The sequence below is a fragment of the Amblyraja radiata genome, chromosome 7, assembly GCF_010909765.2.
Source record: "Amblyraja radiata isolate CabotCenter1 chromosome 7, sAmbRad1.1.pri, whole genome shotgun sequence".
Taxonomy (NCBI): Eukaryota; Metazoa; Chordata; class Chondrichthyes; order Rajiformes; family Rajidae; genus Amblyraja; species Amblyraja radiata.
In genome coordinates this window covers 19191472-19207646 of record NC_045962.1, presented here as the reverse complement: position 1 = coordinate 19207646, position 16175 = coordinate 19191472, and the positions used below count along the sequence as shown (strand labels likewise).

At 43.2% G+C, this 16175-nt stretch overlaps 1 protein-coding gene across 1 annotated transcript; it reads left to right on the top strand.

The window, feature by feature from the left end:
- On the top strand, positions 1 to 6322 carry LOC116974835. Its single transcript, XM_033023473.1, has 4 exons — positions 1 to 133; positions 3111 to 3287; positions 4200 to 4247; positions 5945 to 6322. Exons 1-4 carry the CDS (start codon positions 1 to 3, stop codon positions 6196 to 6198), a joined length of 612 nt encoding a protein of 203 aa, XP_032879364.1. The 3' UTR covers positions 6199 to 6322.
- Positions 6323 to 16175: the final 9853 nt, after the last annotated feature.

Below are 16175 nucleotides of genomic sequence, written 5' to 3'. Positions count from 1 at the left end.
ATGGTTAACCTCATTGATAATGTAATGGGGAAAGGACAATCTTCCTGCGAGCTATTCTGCCAAGTCTTGCAGAAAGATAAAGTGAAGGAAACATATCCAAAATTGATGGAATGGTTTTCAAGTAAACAACAAGGTAAGTTCAACCAGATGTTCCATAGTTGTAGAGACATACAGCGTGGAAACTGGGTCCTTCGGCCCAACATGCCCACACCTACCAACATGCTCCATCTACATTAGACCCACCAACCTGCGTGTGGCCCATATCCTTCTAAACCTGTTCTATCCATGTACTTGTCCAAATGTGTTTTAAACATTGTGATAGTACCTGCCTGAAGATACAAGGCATCACTGATGAGTGACTATGAACTGAAACTTCAAAGTGCTGGAGTAACTCAGTGGGTCAGGCAGCATCTCTGGAGAACATGAATAGGCGATGTTTCAGGTGGGAATCCTTCTTCAGACTGGTTGTCGTAGGGGGGGAGTAAGCTGGGAAAGAGGATGGGGCCAGACATGCCAGGCAAGGACATCTCGTCCAGCTTTCTCCCTTCTATCAGCCTGAGGAAGGGTCCCAACTTGAAACCACCTATTAATGCCTCCACAGATGTTGCCTGACTTGCTGAGTTACTCCAGCACTTTGTGTCTTTTTTCAGATAGAACATAAAACATGGAACCGTACAGCACAGGAACAGACCCTCAGCCCATAATGTATGTGTCGAACATGTTGTCAAGAACAACCCTTATCTTCTGGCACATAATCCACATCCCACCGAAGCCTGTATATCCAAGTGCCTATCCAAAAGTCTCTATGCCTCTACTGTACCTGCCTGCACCACCACCCCTCTTGGCACTGTTCTAGTTACTCATGATCGTCTATTTTAAAAAAAACATCTTTAAATATTGTCCCTCCCACCATAAAGCTATTTTCTGTAGTATTTAATATTTCCATGCAGGGAAATAGGTTGTGACTGTTTACGCCTCTCATAAATTTATAGACTTCTGTCGGGTTTCTCCGCAACCTCTGGCTTTCCAAAGAAAACAATCCCAGTGTCTCCAACCTCTCCCTGTAGCTAATGCCCTCTAATCCAGGCATCATTCTGGTGAACTTCCTCTGTACCCTTTCCAAAGCCTCCACATCCTTCCTGTAATGAGGAGACCAGAATTGCACGCATTGCTCCAAATGGAGCCTAGCCAAAGTCCTATAAAGCTGCAAAGATATGTTATGATATTTACTGACCCCCCCCTCCCACCAAAGTTTGACCTCTAACATATTGAGCTTTCATTCAACCAGAAATGCGTTGTTACCTGTCTGTCTGAAGAAGGGTCTTGACCCGAAACATTGTCTATTCCTTCTCTGCATAGATGCTGCCTCCCACCCACTGAGATTCTGCAGCATTTTGTGTCCACCATGTGTTGTTACCTTTCAGTTAGAGTCACAGCGATTCATTAATGTTCAAGCTATTCATTCGATCTTGTTACTGCAATGTTTGGGCTGTCTGTTTCCCTTGGACACTCAATAAATTATGAATCGGGTTAATTATTGAATCCTCTCTTGCTGTGAGCGGCTGGGTCCAACACACTCTCTCAATTACCTGGATGCAGTGTGTGGATTGCAGTAGAAGGTGTACTTCCAACGTTAATCAGCTGGAGATTAAATACTTCCTGCCTATGTTCATGCTTCTTGATGGATTAATTTAAATTCCATTTCGCCTTTGAATTATTTTCCTGCTGATAAAACGCAGGGCATTGCCTGCTATCCTCCAAAGGTTACCTTTCATCTTCTTCCCGTGGTTGACAGCTGTCTAATGGGCAATGGCAAGGCATTTGTGTGATGAGGGTTTGAGTCGCGGTGTTCCTATTCTCGCTGGTTAAATGCTAATTGCACTGTGAACCCAGCTGCCCCTCAAAATGTCAATGACAGTCGTATTGCCTTGGTATGGGTGATAAGCTCTTGGTATCAAAGGAACGATTAAATACGTGAAGAGGAGCTAAACCGGGGAGCCTCGGGGGACGAAGCTGAGACCATTGATGACTGATTGTGAGAATCACCACTCGCATGCAGATAAGCTTAAAAATAAAACTTTTAAGATGAAAGGTGTGCTGCCCTCAGAGTCCCTTAGAAACATAAAAGCAAAACATAAGAAAAACTTACACACCCTTTTCTCCCACTATCTTTCCTCTCCCCACCTCCCCTCCTTTCTCCAGTATAGAAAGTAAGTGCAAGATTAGGCCATTCGGCCCTCCGAGCCAGCACCGCCATTCAATATGATCATGGCTGATCATCCGGAATCAGTACTCTGTTCCTGGTTTTTCCCATATCCTTTGATTCCGTTATTCCCTCCTCCTGTCCTTTGGACACTGCACATGTCTATAAAATATGCAATTATTTCATTTAGTTTCGTTTATTGTCGTGTGTACCGAGGTACAGTGAAAAGCTATCCAGTCAGCAGAAAGACAATACATGATTACAATCAAGCCATTTACAGTGTGTATATATACACGATAAGGGAATAATGTTTAGTGCAAGTTAAAGCCACTAAAGTCTGATCAAGGATAGCCCGAGGATCGCCTAAGATGTAGATAGTAGTTCAGTACTGCTCTCTCATTGTGGATGATTCAGTTACCCGATAACAGCTGGGAAGAAACAGTCCCTGAATCTGGAGGTGTGCCCGAGAGGAGAGGAGAGAAGAGGGAGTGGCTAGGGTGCGACTCATCCTTGATTATGCCGCTGGCCTTGCTGAGGCAGCGTGAGGTATAAATGGAGTCAATAGAAGGGAGGGTGGTTTATGTGATGGTCTGGGCTGCGTCCACAATTTGCTGCATTTGATAGTACTTAATATTGATTGATTTAAGGAAATGCGAGTACGTTACTGCAGTTGCCTGTATTTTGCAGGCAGGTGGAGTAACAAAACATATAGAACACTTTGTTCACTCTTTACACTTAGCATTAGAGTGAACGTCAAGTTCTGTTGCACAGAAAGGTTAAACGTAGAGATGGTTATAAGTTTGACTATTGTAATTCTATTTAAAACAACAACACTCAGTGGAACAATTAGGCTGATCAAGTGTAAAGGAGATGTATTTGCATGTAATTTTTCATTCTATTATCCAAGCTCCTTCGGTCCGTGCGGTCAGTGGACAGGGAGGCATTACAGCTGATATTAATGCTACAGGATGTTCTGTCGTGGTGTGTCCCTTCATCCAAACAAGTCAACTCTCAACCATTAACATACCAGTAAATATCACCTCAACCACGTGTAACAGGAACCTGGAAAATAACCTGCCTATAGGTAAATTATTAAAGTGGAGCCTTGCGTTATTTTATGAACGTCGATCTCTTAATGATTCACTTCTGCTCGTCTGCAGTATCCTTGGTCGTGTCTTTGGGGTCGACGTGCCCCTTGTTAAATCCTATTATTATCAAGGGCCACTATTTGATCTTCACCTGAAATGTTTTGATCACACTTCCACTCAAAGTAGGATGCACATGAAAGCTCTGACAGAAGGTAGCATTCATCATCAGGAACTGTCTCTGCATCAAACCCATCACAATGTAGATCATTTTCCAATGGGAGAAAAATGAATCATCCCCACTCATACAACATGAAAATGTAATAGGTTAGGTTTTGTTGACATTGACTGTGATGTGCAATAGTTATTAGTGTTGAGTTGATTTTGAAGTAACCTTGATTAATTTAACATATAGAATCAAACACTTGTTGATTAGGACCATGCTAGAGGTTTCAGGGTTTTAAAGATTAATTCCACCCGTACAACCTTCAGCAAGTCAATGGATGAAAGATTTAAATTCATATTTCAAAATCTGGTTCCTACTGATATGTTTGCAGTTGCTACAATAGAACACAGTGTCATACATAGATTTTGAATTTTAAACAATTTCAAAAGATAAACAAGGACTTTTTTATTCGCGGGGAATTAAAAAAATCCAGAATATAGTTTACTTTTTCATGATCTGGTATCACATCTTCTTAATGGAAGAGTGATAAAAGCAAGCAATTATAATCTAAACCCGCTTTAAGATTGAAAACATCAGGAGGAAATGATGGAAAATTGAACTGTACAGAATTTGCCAAAATAAATTGTATGAATTGAATGCCAAAATTGTGACATATTTAAGATCTATGAGTTGAAATAAAATTGCTAAGGAAATAACAGTATTTTAAATTAAATTGCATTTGCAGGTTCCACAAGCAAAATAAGTGTCAGAGAGCTCGAGGACAAAGTGACAGGTAATTACTTTTTCTGTGGATTAAAAAAAAAAAATATATATTAATGACATCTACAGATGAACACAATGGTCAGAATTATCCTCAAATTGCAAAGAATGAAAGACCCAGGTAAATGACAAGAGTCTGGGCAAGGCAGGAGAAATATGAAGATGAAAAAAAAACCAGATGTTCATTTTCTTGAAGACTTTGCCATTATTTATTATGCAGGACAATGTGATTCACTATACAATTGGTGACAATGAGGAGAACATGGCCACATGGCTGAGCAAGATGTTTAGAGACAACAGGTCATGTGTGAATAGATCCAGTGTGTGGCATTGGAGATGATGCCAGGTTCGGCAGTGACCACACTGACACTCTCAGTAGGCTGAACGTACGTGATATATTTTATCTACAGTGGTAAGAAAGTCCAGCACCACATGGGGGCGCTGTCCTTCGCCATCAGAGCTCGTGTGCGGTGGTGCTGGCGACCTCAGGGTTGTCCTGGCAAATCAGTCCTGGTCTTCGAAGGAATAGTTGTGGTCATCTGAGGATTCTCCCTGCAGTTCATCCTTGCCTTGCGAGAAGGTACTCAGGTTTCTTCCTGGCAGCTCAGCTTTGAGCTTGAAGAGGCGGTCTCCCAATTATCCTGGTGGCTCAGTCTTTGCGTGTGTGCGCGTCTGTTAGTGTGTATGCGTGCCCGTGCATGGGCGCGCGTGTCTGTGTGTGCGCGCGCGTGTCTGTGTATGCGTGACTGTGTGCGTATGTGTGTGCGCGCGTGTCTGTGTATGCGTGTCTGTGTGTGTGCGCGCGCGTGTCTGTGTATGCGTGCCTGTGTGCGTGTGTGTGTGCGCGCGTGTCTGTGTATGCGTGCCTGTGTGTGTGTGTGCGCGTGTCTGTGTGTATGCGTGCCTGTGTGCGTGTGTGTGTGCGCGCGTGTCCGTGTGTGCGTGCCTGTGCATGTGCGCGCGTGTCTGTGTGTATGTATGTGTGCGTGTGTGTGTGCGCGCGTGTCTGTGTGTATGCGTGCCTGTGTGCGTGTGTGTGTGCGCGCGTGTCTGTGTGTATGCGTGCCTGTGTGCGTGTGTGCGTGTGCGCGCGTGTCTGTGTGTGTATGCGTGTCTGTGCATGTGCGCAGTCCTTCATTGCCCATGGGGAGGAAGTGGTCCTGGCATCTCAGGCCTGCCACAGCCACCCAGTCTTAGCCTCAGTAGGGGCAATGGCTGTCTTGGGTTTCTTCTCAGCAGCCTAATCTTGACCACATGGAGGCACTGGTGGTCTCAGGTTGGCCCAGCGGCTCAATCTTCCTTGAACCTATAACAAGGGAACACAGCTGGCAGGGAAGGAGGTGACCCTGCAGGTTCGTAGGTTAATTGACTTTGGTAAAAAATTGTCCCTAGTGTGTAGGATAGTGCTAGCATACAGAGATCACTGGCTGGCGTGGACTTGGTGGGTCGAAGGGCATGTTTTTGTGCTATATCTCTAAAACTAAATAAAAAAATAACGTTTTCTCTCCATTTCCTGGAGCAATAAGACTATACCAGTTTTATTTACAATCATAGGAAAATAAGTATTAATTACAACCTCTTAATAGGCTCACTTCTATGAAATCAAATTTAAAATAATATTCCCGAACATACACCTGTTTCTGCGAGTTATGTATTAAGGCTTAATATCAACCTCTACCCTTTGTCTGCCTTCTATTTGTACGACAACAGACAAGAAATCGTTTCTGAAAGCGAACTGGGCGAAGCTGGTTCAGAAAGTGAAGCATGTTAATGAAGTGGCAGATCAGATGTTGGGGCACGGACTCACGAACGAGATGTATTCCAACATCATGGCGTGTCGAACACCTGAAGAGAAAATGAGGACTCTCCTTGGATACGCGACTACAACCGATGTGGTTTCAGGGCATCTGTTTACAGCACTGTGCACTTTAAATAGATATGTCATGCACGAGCTCATTCAGTAGGGTCTCCCCCTAAAATCTGGGCTGCTATTTTATAGCTGAACCTTGCTTTTGACCATGTTTAGAACGTAGAACATAGAACAGTACAGACGAGGATCTCAGTCTGAAGAAGGGTCTCGACCCGAAATGTCACCTATTCCTTTTCTCCAGTGGTGTTCCCTGACCCGCTGAGTTACTCCAGCATTTTGGGTCTAGCTTTGGTGCAAACCAGCATCTGCAGTTCCTTTCTACACATAGAACGGTACAGCCCAGGAACAGGCCCTCCGCCCAACAATGTCTGTGCCGAACCTGATGCCAAGGCCATCTCTCATCTGTATGCACATAATCCATATCTCTCCTCTCCCTGTGGGAATTTTAAATGACAAGCATGCGTTGCTCAACTTCAACGTTGCATCAAGGGTCACATATATTCCCTGGGCGTATTTCAAAAGTAAAATGAGTAGAGATCTTTTTTCTGGGTCTCCACCTATATTATATTTCACTAGTCTGCATTCTTCTCATGACAGGCTGGGTTTGGCTCCCTCATGCCTCCTTGCCTCAAAGGATACATAGAACAGCACAGCAACAGGCCCTTCAGCACACTATGTCCATGTTGAAAATGATGCCAAGATAACCTTCTCTCGTCTGCTTGCATGTAGCCCATATCCCCCAATCCCTGAATATCCATGTGCCAATTTTAAAGCCTTTTAAATTTCACTTTTGTATTTAAATGTAACTTTCCACCACCACCCCTGGCAGCATGTTCCAGGCACCCACCCTTCTCTGCGTAAAAATACTTTTTTCCCCACCCACATCTCTTTTAGGATGATTGAGATAATTTTGACCCATGGTTAGTACCTGAGATTTCCAGACAAGGAACAAACACAGGAATCTCTAAGCTATTTACATATTGATTTCATCGGAAAATTATCAATACTTATGTGAATCAACATTCAAATGCTGCCAAAGATGTTTTATTGTTTGATATATTTCACATATCACAAGTTCATTTCACTTGTGATTGTTGGCCAATTCCTCCTGTATAAATAATAATAAGACATCACTGCAGAAGTGGAACATGTGGATCCAGGAATAAACCGTGGTAATTGTATCTCTATGTTTTTTTAAGTCTTTAAGAACGCAGTTAAATATTTAAAAACATTTCACAATATTTTTTTTTAATGTTTTTCAAAATATGCTGGAGAATTAAATTAAATGATAAAACAGACCCAATTGGTTATGATGTACTAAATGTGAAACAATGGGACATTATGCAAGAGCACCATATAATGGGCACCAGGCCCCACAAACCTGCACTGGCATTCATTGTTAAAGGCTTGTCTGTGCAGACCCCAACCTGACTTCTCTGTAAGCTACATTAACACTCAATTCTTCAAAAAAATATCTATCTTCACCTTAAATATGTCAAATGGGCCATCAACCTCAGGGGCAGGGAATTCCGGAAATTCCAGCGATGCAGGGAGAAACGTAAACTACCCGGAAAATGGAGAACGTGCAAATTCGACACAGACAGCACCCGAGGTCAGGATGGAGCCCAGGTTTCTGACTGAGGCAGAAACTCTACCAGCTGGAGAGGCAAAATGCTGGAGTAACTCAGCAGGACAGGCACCATCTTTAGAGAGAAAGAATGGGTGATGTTTTGGGCCGAGACCCTTCTTTCAAGTCTCCCATTCCTTCTCTCCAGAGATGCTGCCTGACCTGCTGAGTTACTCCAGCTTTTTGTGTCTATCTTCGGTTTAAACCAGCATCTGCAGTTCCTTTAAGTTGTTGCCCCAGATCATTATTAGCTGGCAATTGAGTATTAATGTATTTGCACATCCTACCCTGGGGAAAATCATTTTAGTCCAGGGGAAAGGGGTTCCTGGATCATCTCTAGAGTCATCGCTTCATACAACGTGGAAACGGGCCCTTTGGCTCAACTCCTCTACGCCGATCTAAGCTTGTCACATTTGCCTGTGCTTGGCCCACATCTCTGGAGGAAGATTGACTGAACGTTATTGCCTTCCATCACAGTGAAGAATGTTGATTCCACTGTGGTGGATGTTTATGTTAAATTGTATTGTGTTCTTTTTGATTGTATGGCTGCATGGTAACTCAAATGTCACTGTATCTAAGGTGCATGTGACAATAAATATGAACATGAAACCCTTCCTCTCCACATATCCTGTATTCCAGACACCGCACTGGGCAGCTCCTGCCATTGTGGCAGTGACAGGACATGGCCAATGAAAGAGTTCTACTGATGGAAATACATAGGGCGGAGAGATGAAACTCGTCGCATCAGTCCAGGGCTTTGGTGACGGAGAGGGATCCATGGGCGTGAGGTGGTTCTGATCATCAGCTAGCCAGTGTGCGTTCTCCTCTAGGCTCCTTCCTCACGTCCTCGCCCTTCCATGTGAATCCGCGGTGCCTGTCCAAATGACTTTTAATTCTTGTTATTGTCTAAACTACATCCTCTGACTGCTCATTCCTTATACCTAGCAGCCTCTGTATGAAATCGAGGAGTCTGAAGAAGGGTCTCGACCCAAAGCGTCACCTATCAATGTTCTCCACGGATGCTGCCTGAGCTGCTGAGTTACGCCAGCACTTTGTGTCCTTTTGTGTATTTACCAGCATCTGTAGTTCTTTATTTCTACATGAGTGTTTAAGAATTAACGTGGGTCTCGACCAAATAAACAGTTTATATGGAGAGTTGGCAGCTTGCCAGGATATAACTTAAAGTGGCAATCTGTACTTGAGCTGTTAAAGTGTAATCCATCGCTAAACTAGCCATGGAATGCTGGCTTACCAGCCAAATATCATGTTCAAATCATAGGAGCAGAATTGGGCCATTCAGCCCATCGAGTCTATTCTGCCATTCAATCATGGCTGCTGCAACTTTCCCTCTCAACCCCAATTCTGCTGATTTCTCCCCATAACCTGACACCCTTACTAATTAACAATCTGCCAATCTCCACCGTAAAAATATCCATGATAGGTTCATAAATAGCACAGTGGCACAGCTATTGAGGCTGCTTCCTCTTATAGTCGAGCGATCCTTGTTTGATCCTGACCCACGGTGCTGTCTGTGTGGAGTTTCTACGCTCCTCCTGTGACCACCCAGTTTTCGTTGGGGTGCTCCGGTTTTCTCCCACATCTCAAGGAGGTGAAGATTTGTAGGTCAGTTGCCCTTCATGGCCTTCACAGACCATGATCTCTTACTCAACTCATCAAAAACAAAAGAACTCATCATCGACCCAAGACGCCAGCCATCCCCCAAAACTCCTGTGCTCATTAAAGGTGAATCCATCTCCATCACTGACGCATTCAAACTCCTTGGAACCCACATCAGCAACAACCTCAAATGGAGGACAAACGCAGACCACATCTATGGAAAAGCCCAGCAAAGACTTTTCCATCTCCGACAGCTCAGGAAGTTCAGAGTAAGGTCTCAGCTCATGCTCCGCTTCTATACAGCCATCATCGAAAGCATCCTCACTTCATCCATCACAGTCTGGTTCGGCAGTCTCGACTCACTCTCCCGGAAGAAATTACAGCGCATCATCAACAGAGCATCCAAAATTATTGGCTTACCCCTACCATCCCTTGAATCACTTTACCACAAACGGACACAGAGCCCGCAAGATCATCTCTGATCCCACTCACCCTGCACACTATGCCTTTCAGCTACTGCCCTCTGGGAGGCGTTACAGGACAATTGCCTCCAAAACAAACCGCTTCAAAAACAGTTTCATTCCCACTGCAATTAACATTTTAAACTCTGTACGGTGAGGAATAAGAATAAGCATGGCCCTTATGTATTATGTAATGTGTCTGTCTGTATGTATACCTATGTTATATGTTTAATGTTTGATGAAATGTTGGAAACTGTACCGAGCTCTACTGATAACAAATTCCACCAGCCTGGCTGTGTGGTCATTTATATACAATACAATACAATACAATAATGTGCCCAACGTGTAGATGAGTGGCAGGCTTTAGGAGGCATGGACAAGAATAAGGGTAGAATAAAAATAGTATGTGCCAACGAGTGTTTGACGGACAGCATATTCTCGGCGGGCCAAAGGGCCTGTTTCCGTGCTGTGTCTCTATGTGATATAATCAAAATAAAGCCTTTGTTTTTGTTGTGGGGAAGAGTGCAGGGTGCGAGGGTGTGGCTGAACATTCCAAATGCTTCTCTTACTGTTCGAACGGAGTGGTCCTGGTTTGGGCTTGCTTCTTTTAAGGCACAGAGTTAGAAAACCATGCTGAAATCCTGGGCTTTGTGTGGATTTTTGCTTACAACTCTGACACTTCTTGCGTGCAAGGCTAATTGCTTCTCCTCGATCCCACAAAAAGCTCACGTGGGCCCAGTGTGTCGCACCATTTCAGCTCGTCGACTTGAAGAGCAAGGAATTGCAGACCATGAAATTGCCAAACTCCTTGCCTCTCTTCCCCCACTCACCATCCTCTCACCCCCACCTCCCCACCCCAATCACAAAGACGCCACAGCGGTAGATTTGCTGCATAACAGTGATCCTGACTATGGGTGCTGTCTGTATGGAGTTTGTACATTCTCCCTGTGACCACGTTGGTTTTCACCCGGTGCTCCGGTTTCCTCCCACACACCAAAAACGTACAGGTTTGAAGTTAATTGGCTTCGGTAAGAATTGAAAATTGTCCCTGGCGTGTCAGAGAGTGTTAGTGTACAGGGATCGCTGGTCGGCATGGATTCGGCAGGCCGAGGGGCCTGTTGCCGCGCCGTATCTCATAACTAAACTAAACCACATGTCATGCCAGCTTGATTTCCAGTGGAACTAGAAAGCGAATCTTAGAAGGTTATTCACCGCTGGAATGGGGTGGGGTCTCAGTGGAAAGGTGATTGAAGTTGAGCCAATCATATTCACACTTGCACTTCTCCGCAGGATTAATTATAGAGTTATTTGCAACAATAACTTCTGTTTACATTGTCAGTCTCCTTGCTGATCCAGGGGAAGGACTGTGGTCTAACTAATATGTGCACAAAGCCTGGCCACTCTATCACTGGCCAATGAATAAAGTACCTTCAAGGACAATTCCCTGCTCCACCTGAATTGGAGCCATAAACCTTTTTAATGCTCTAAAAATAAAATTATTCCCGTCACGTGTTGAAAGCTTTATGGCACAATAAAGATAAAATCACTAGGACTGTGCAGGCAGCTCTCAGCTAGTTCAATTTAAACATATTTACTTAAAGTAACAGCTTTTATTGTCATTATAGTTCCTGTTGATGCTGCAGCTCGGAGATACTTTCTATAACAAAGATGGATCAAGGTACCTTTTCCTTTTATTTGTAGCTAGTTAAAGTTAAGTTTCAGCTCAGTTTCTACTTTCATCTGCATTTTTCACAGCCTGAGTATCACTTTGTTGTCGATTTTGTAAAAGATGATCACAATTAATTTTCTCATGAAGTTGGGTAAATAAACAATATTAACTTCAATGATTCTGTGTTTAAAGTACGTTTGTGAGGTTCAGGTAGGTGGCAGGGAAGGTAAGTCCCCAAGAAAGATAATATTTTTTCTATGCATTACTATGAATTACATTTGGCATTTTAAAATGTTGGTGATCATTTTTCAGATAGTAAAAGGTATGGATTATATATGATATTCCAATACCAAGCAGTTACTGCATTTAAACACAGCCCAGGTAGTAAAATAAATTGAAATAAGTGTTATTTGAATTGGAGAAGATGGGGAGGGATTAACTCACGATCAAATAAATTGCCAAGATCTGCCAGGTTTAACGTTACCAGTGCAATATACTGTGGGGTTGTTTAAGAAGGAACTGCAGATGCTGGAAAATCGAAGGTAGACAAAAGTGCTGGAGAAACTCAGCGGGTGCGGCAGCATCTATGGAGCGAAGGAAATAAGCAACGTTTCGGGTTTCGGCCCAAAACGTTGCCTATTTCCTTCACTCCATAGATGCTGCCACACCCGCTGAGTTTCTTCAATATACTGTGGGGAGTCCTTTACATTCCTAGCTGAGTATCGTGCAAACTCATTTTAAAGCAGAACATCAGCGAATGTTTATTGAGGCCATTTGATTTCTGACTGAAAACCTAAGTTAAAAACAATGTTGTAATAAGTGAAGCATTGTCTTGCAGCACGCAACATACAGCGCATGTGGCCACGGAGGGGAAAGTGAGTTGATTGCCAGGGATTGGAGTTGTGTCAAGCACCTAGCATATGGCCACCAGACTTCTGCTTTGTGTTATTGCTCAGTTTTGTATGGGTTATCAACTCTGGCAAGAAGCTCTTTCTTCTGCCCGAACCTTGTTGACCTCCCAGCAGAGCGAGATGTCCGTCGGGGAATGTTGCCGACTGGCCTGCCGCAGATTGCAGGAGTACATGCAGAAGGGCGCACTGAAGCTCAGTGCAGCCAATGCCAGGGCTCTGTGGGGGAGGACCACAGTCTAGGGTCCTTCCGCTGCTTGGTGTGGTGGAGAAGCCCATCAAACAAAGGAAGGGATGTCACCCCAGGGGGCCACATGAGTGGCAAGAATACCGGGATAGAATGAAGGTTTTGTGAACACTATCAAATATAACACTAATGAATATACGTTTAGCCGCGGAGGGTGTTGGAAGCGTTTTTGCAATGTTCTTTTTTTGTATATATTTTTTTCTTATTCTGAATAAAGTTTTTTTTAGGGGCTTTTTTTTTTTGTTGCATGGGTCACTCCCTGCTCAGCCGAACAAGTCAGGCTGTTGCCAAGGCATGCTTGATCAGTGCAGAATATTTAGAAAACAATGGTTTACATTCCTCACTTTGTTGTGGTAGCATTTTGCTTAAACCAGGAATTTCTTCTTGTGCTGGTACTTCGAATGAGTTGTAGAATTAGATAATTAATAATGCTTCAGTCGCAAAAGATGATAGAAACATAGAAAATAGGTGCAGGAGTAGGCCATTCGGCCCTTCGAGCCTGCACCGCCATTCAATATGATCATGGCTGATCATCCAACTCAGTATCCTGTACCTGCCTTCTCACCATACCCCCTGATCCCTTTAGCCACAAGGGCCACATCCAACTCCCTCTTAAATATAGCCAATGAACTGACCTCAACTACATTCTGTGGCAGAGAATTCCAGAGATTCACCATTCTCTGTGTAAAAAATGTTTTTCTCATCTCAGTCCTAAAAGATTTCCCCTTTATTCTTAAACTGTGACCCCTTGTGCTGGACTTCCCCAACATCGGGAACAATTTTCCTGCATCTAGCCTGTCCAACCCCTTAAGAATTTTGTAAGTTTCTATAAGATCCCCCCTCAATCTTCTAAATTCTAGCGAGTACAAGCCGAATGATGATTTCTTTATAGTATTTATGATGTTAAATAACCTGATCAAAATTTATTGGTGTGTGCTGTTGACTAATTTGGTATCTTATCTTCCCTCAAATGCATATTCAGGTGGCCCAGGGCAAAACATCACATCTTCCATCAATGTTAGCGGAGGCTCTACTGTGTTTTGCCCCAACATTCAAGGATGCAGTAGCGCTAACGTGAGCATGGGGACTGGCCCTGACCCAGCACCAAGAGCCAGGCCTGAAATTCCTCAGGGTAACTACTTAACACTGAAGTCCTCTTAGAAAAATAATCATGTCCTGCAATACATTATGCAGCCAATGTAGATGATGATGTGGAATATTTAGAATGGGAACATAGCAAAGTACTTCACCATAATTAGCCGTAGTCTATCCATCTAGTCCAGAAACCATTACCAGAACCAACTTACAAATGGACATCCTAAACTAAAATTCACCACTCAGCAGTAAACTAAGTCTAAGCTGGTTGTGAAACTTCAGGATTATAGAATGGTTTGTTATGTAAGGAGGTTATTGGGTGCGCCATGCCTAATGTGCTAGTATGTTTATCATTCCACATGTCTAATTTGGAGGCATCCATTTTGTCCATGCTGTCAAATCTGCTGTGCATTGATTTTGCTGTTATTATTTCACCATCATATTAAATGGGGAAGATTTCGCCATCTGCCTTTGTCCGAAAGTGCTTAGTTGATATATTGATGTTTGACATCTGCCCACTTGGCTCCACGCCCGGCAAAGTTATCTCTTGCATTTAACGGCTCTTTATTTTCGAGCTGTGAACTGTCTTGACTCTCCCATCCTTTATGGGCAGAGAGAGGGAAGACAGACGGGCAGGATTGGGACAGACGCTCTATTGAGTTGCTGACTGCTCCCGATGTCTGGAACGTTGTGAGTAGCTGCAACCTGCTGCTCTGTGATCCTCAGGAGAAAGCAACAAAGCTGAAAAAACACCCAAGGACAATGAGGGGAAAAGTCTGCTTCAGGAGATCATATCGACTAGGGTTTCATTGGCCATTCATCCAGTTACCTTTAATGTGATGGGATTTCTGTGGCTTTCAGAATTCATCCAACTCCCATATGAAGGTATGCTTTCCACCAATTAACAATACCTTCTAGTCTGGGCGGCATGGTGGCGCAGCAGTAGAGTTGCTGCCTTGCAGCGCTTGCAGCGCTGGTGACCCGGATTTACTTTCACCTTACTTGCCAAAGCAACCTCATATCTTTTAGCTTTTCTAATTTCTTTCTTAAGATTCTTTTTTCATTCTTTATACTCCTCAAGCATCTCATTTACTCCATGCTGCCTAGAATTATTGTAGACCTCTCTCTTTTTCTGAACCAAGTGTCCAATTTCCCTGGAAAACCATGGCTCTTTCCAATTATTACTCTTTCCTTTCAACCGAACAGGGACATAAAGTTTCTGTACTCTTAAAATTTCATCTTTAAATGTCCTCCATTTTTCTTCTACATCCTTCCCATAAAACAAAATGTCCCAATACACCCCTTTTAAATCCTTTCGCATCTCCTCAAAGTTAGCCTTTCTCCAATCAAAAATCTCAACCCTTGGTCCAGTTCTGACCTTCTCCATAATTATATTGAAACTAATGGTATTGTGATCACTGGACCCGAAGTGCTCCCCAACACATACCTCCGCCACCTGACCTGTCTCATTTCCTAACAGGAGGTCCAGCACTGCCCCTTCTCTAGTAGGTACCTCTATGTATTGCTGCAAAAAAACATCCTGCACACATTTTACAAACTCCAAACCATCCAGCCCTTTTACAGAATGTCTGTATGGAGTTTGTATGTTCTCCCCGTGACCGCGTGGGTTTTCTCCGAGATCTTCGGTTTCCTCCCACACTCCAAAGACATGCAGGTGTGTAGGTTAATTGGCTCGGCATAAGTGTAAATTGTCCTTAGTGTGTGTAGGATATTGTTAATGTGCAGGGATCACGGGTCAGTGCGGACTCGATATGGCTGAATGGCCTGTTTCCGCGCTGTATCTCTATGTATCTCTAAACTAGATTCCAAAGACTTACTTCTCTTAACAAAGACCTATTTGCTGTTTAAACCCATGCTCTCCCATGCATCTGCTCCCAGCTCCCTGCAGTTCGATACACTGAAATATTCAGTCACTAAGCATGGAATCCAGTCTTTGCATCATTTTCAGAGCTTGAATGCTTCTTTTTTATTGCTTCAATCATCGAGAGGTTTTGCACTTTAATTAGTCTGGCAAAATCAGGTCTTCTTAGTTATTTACGAAAGCCAGTCAATAGGTTTTTGTTCTTTAGTCTCTATTAAGCAGACCTAAATTGAAATTGGTGATAGAAACTACAATATGTCAATATTCAGAGTCATGTTAGCTTATTAAAATTCTCTGTCTATCAGCAATCCAGCAGATATCACAAACAAATGGGATTGGTCAGTGAACTATTTGAGGACTTTGAAATTGAGTGCAGTGTTCATAAAACAAAATTAATGAAAGTATACAATAGGGTTATCATTTATTACCAGCGTAGAGTTTTATTAGGGAAACCAACTGATTTTTTAAATGCAAGCCTTCAAAGTTGTTCTTTGAGCTTTTATGTGTAAGAAGGAACTGCAGATGCTGATTTACACCAAAGATAGACACAAAATGATGGAGTAAC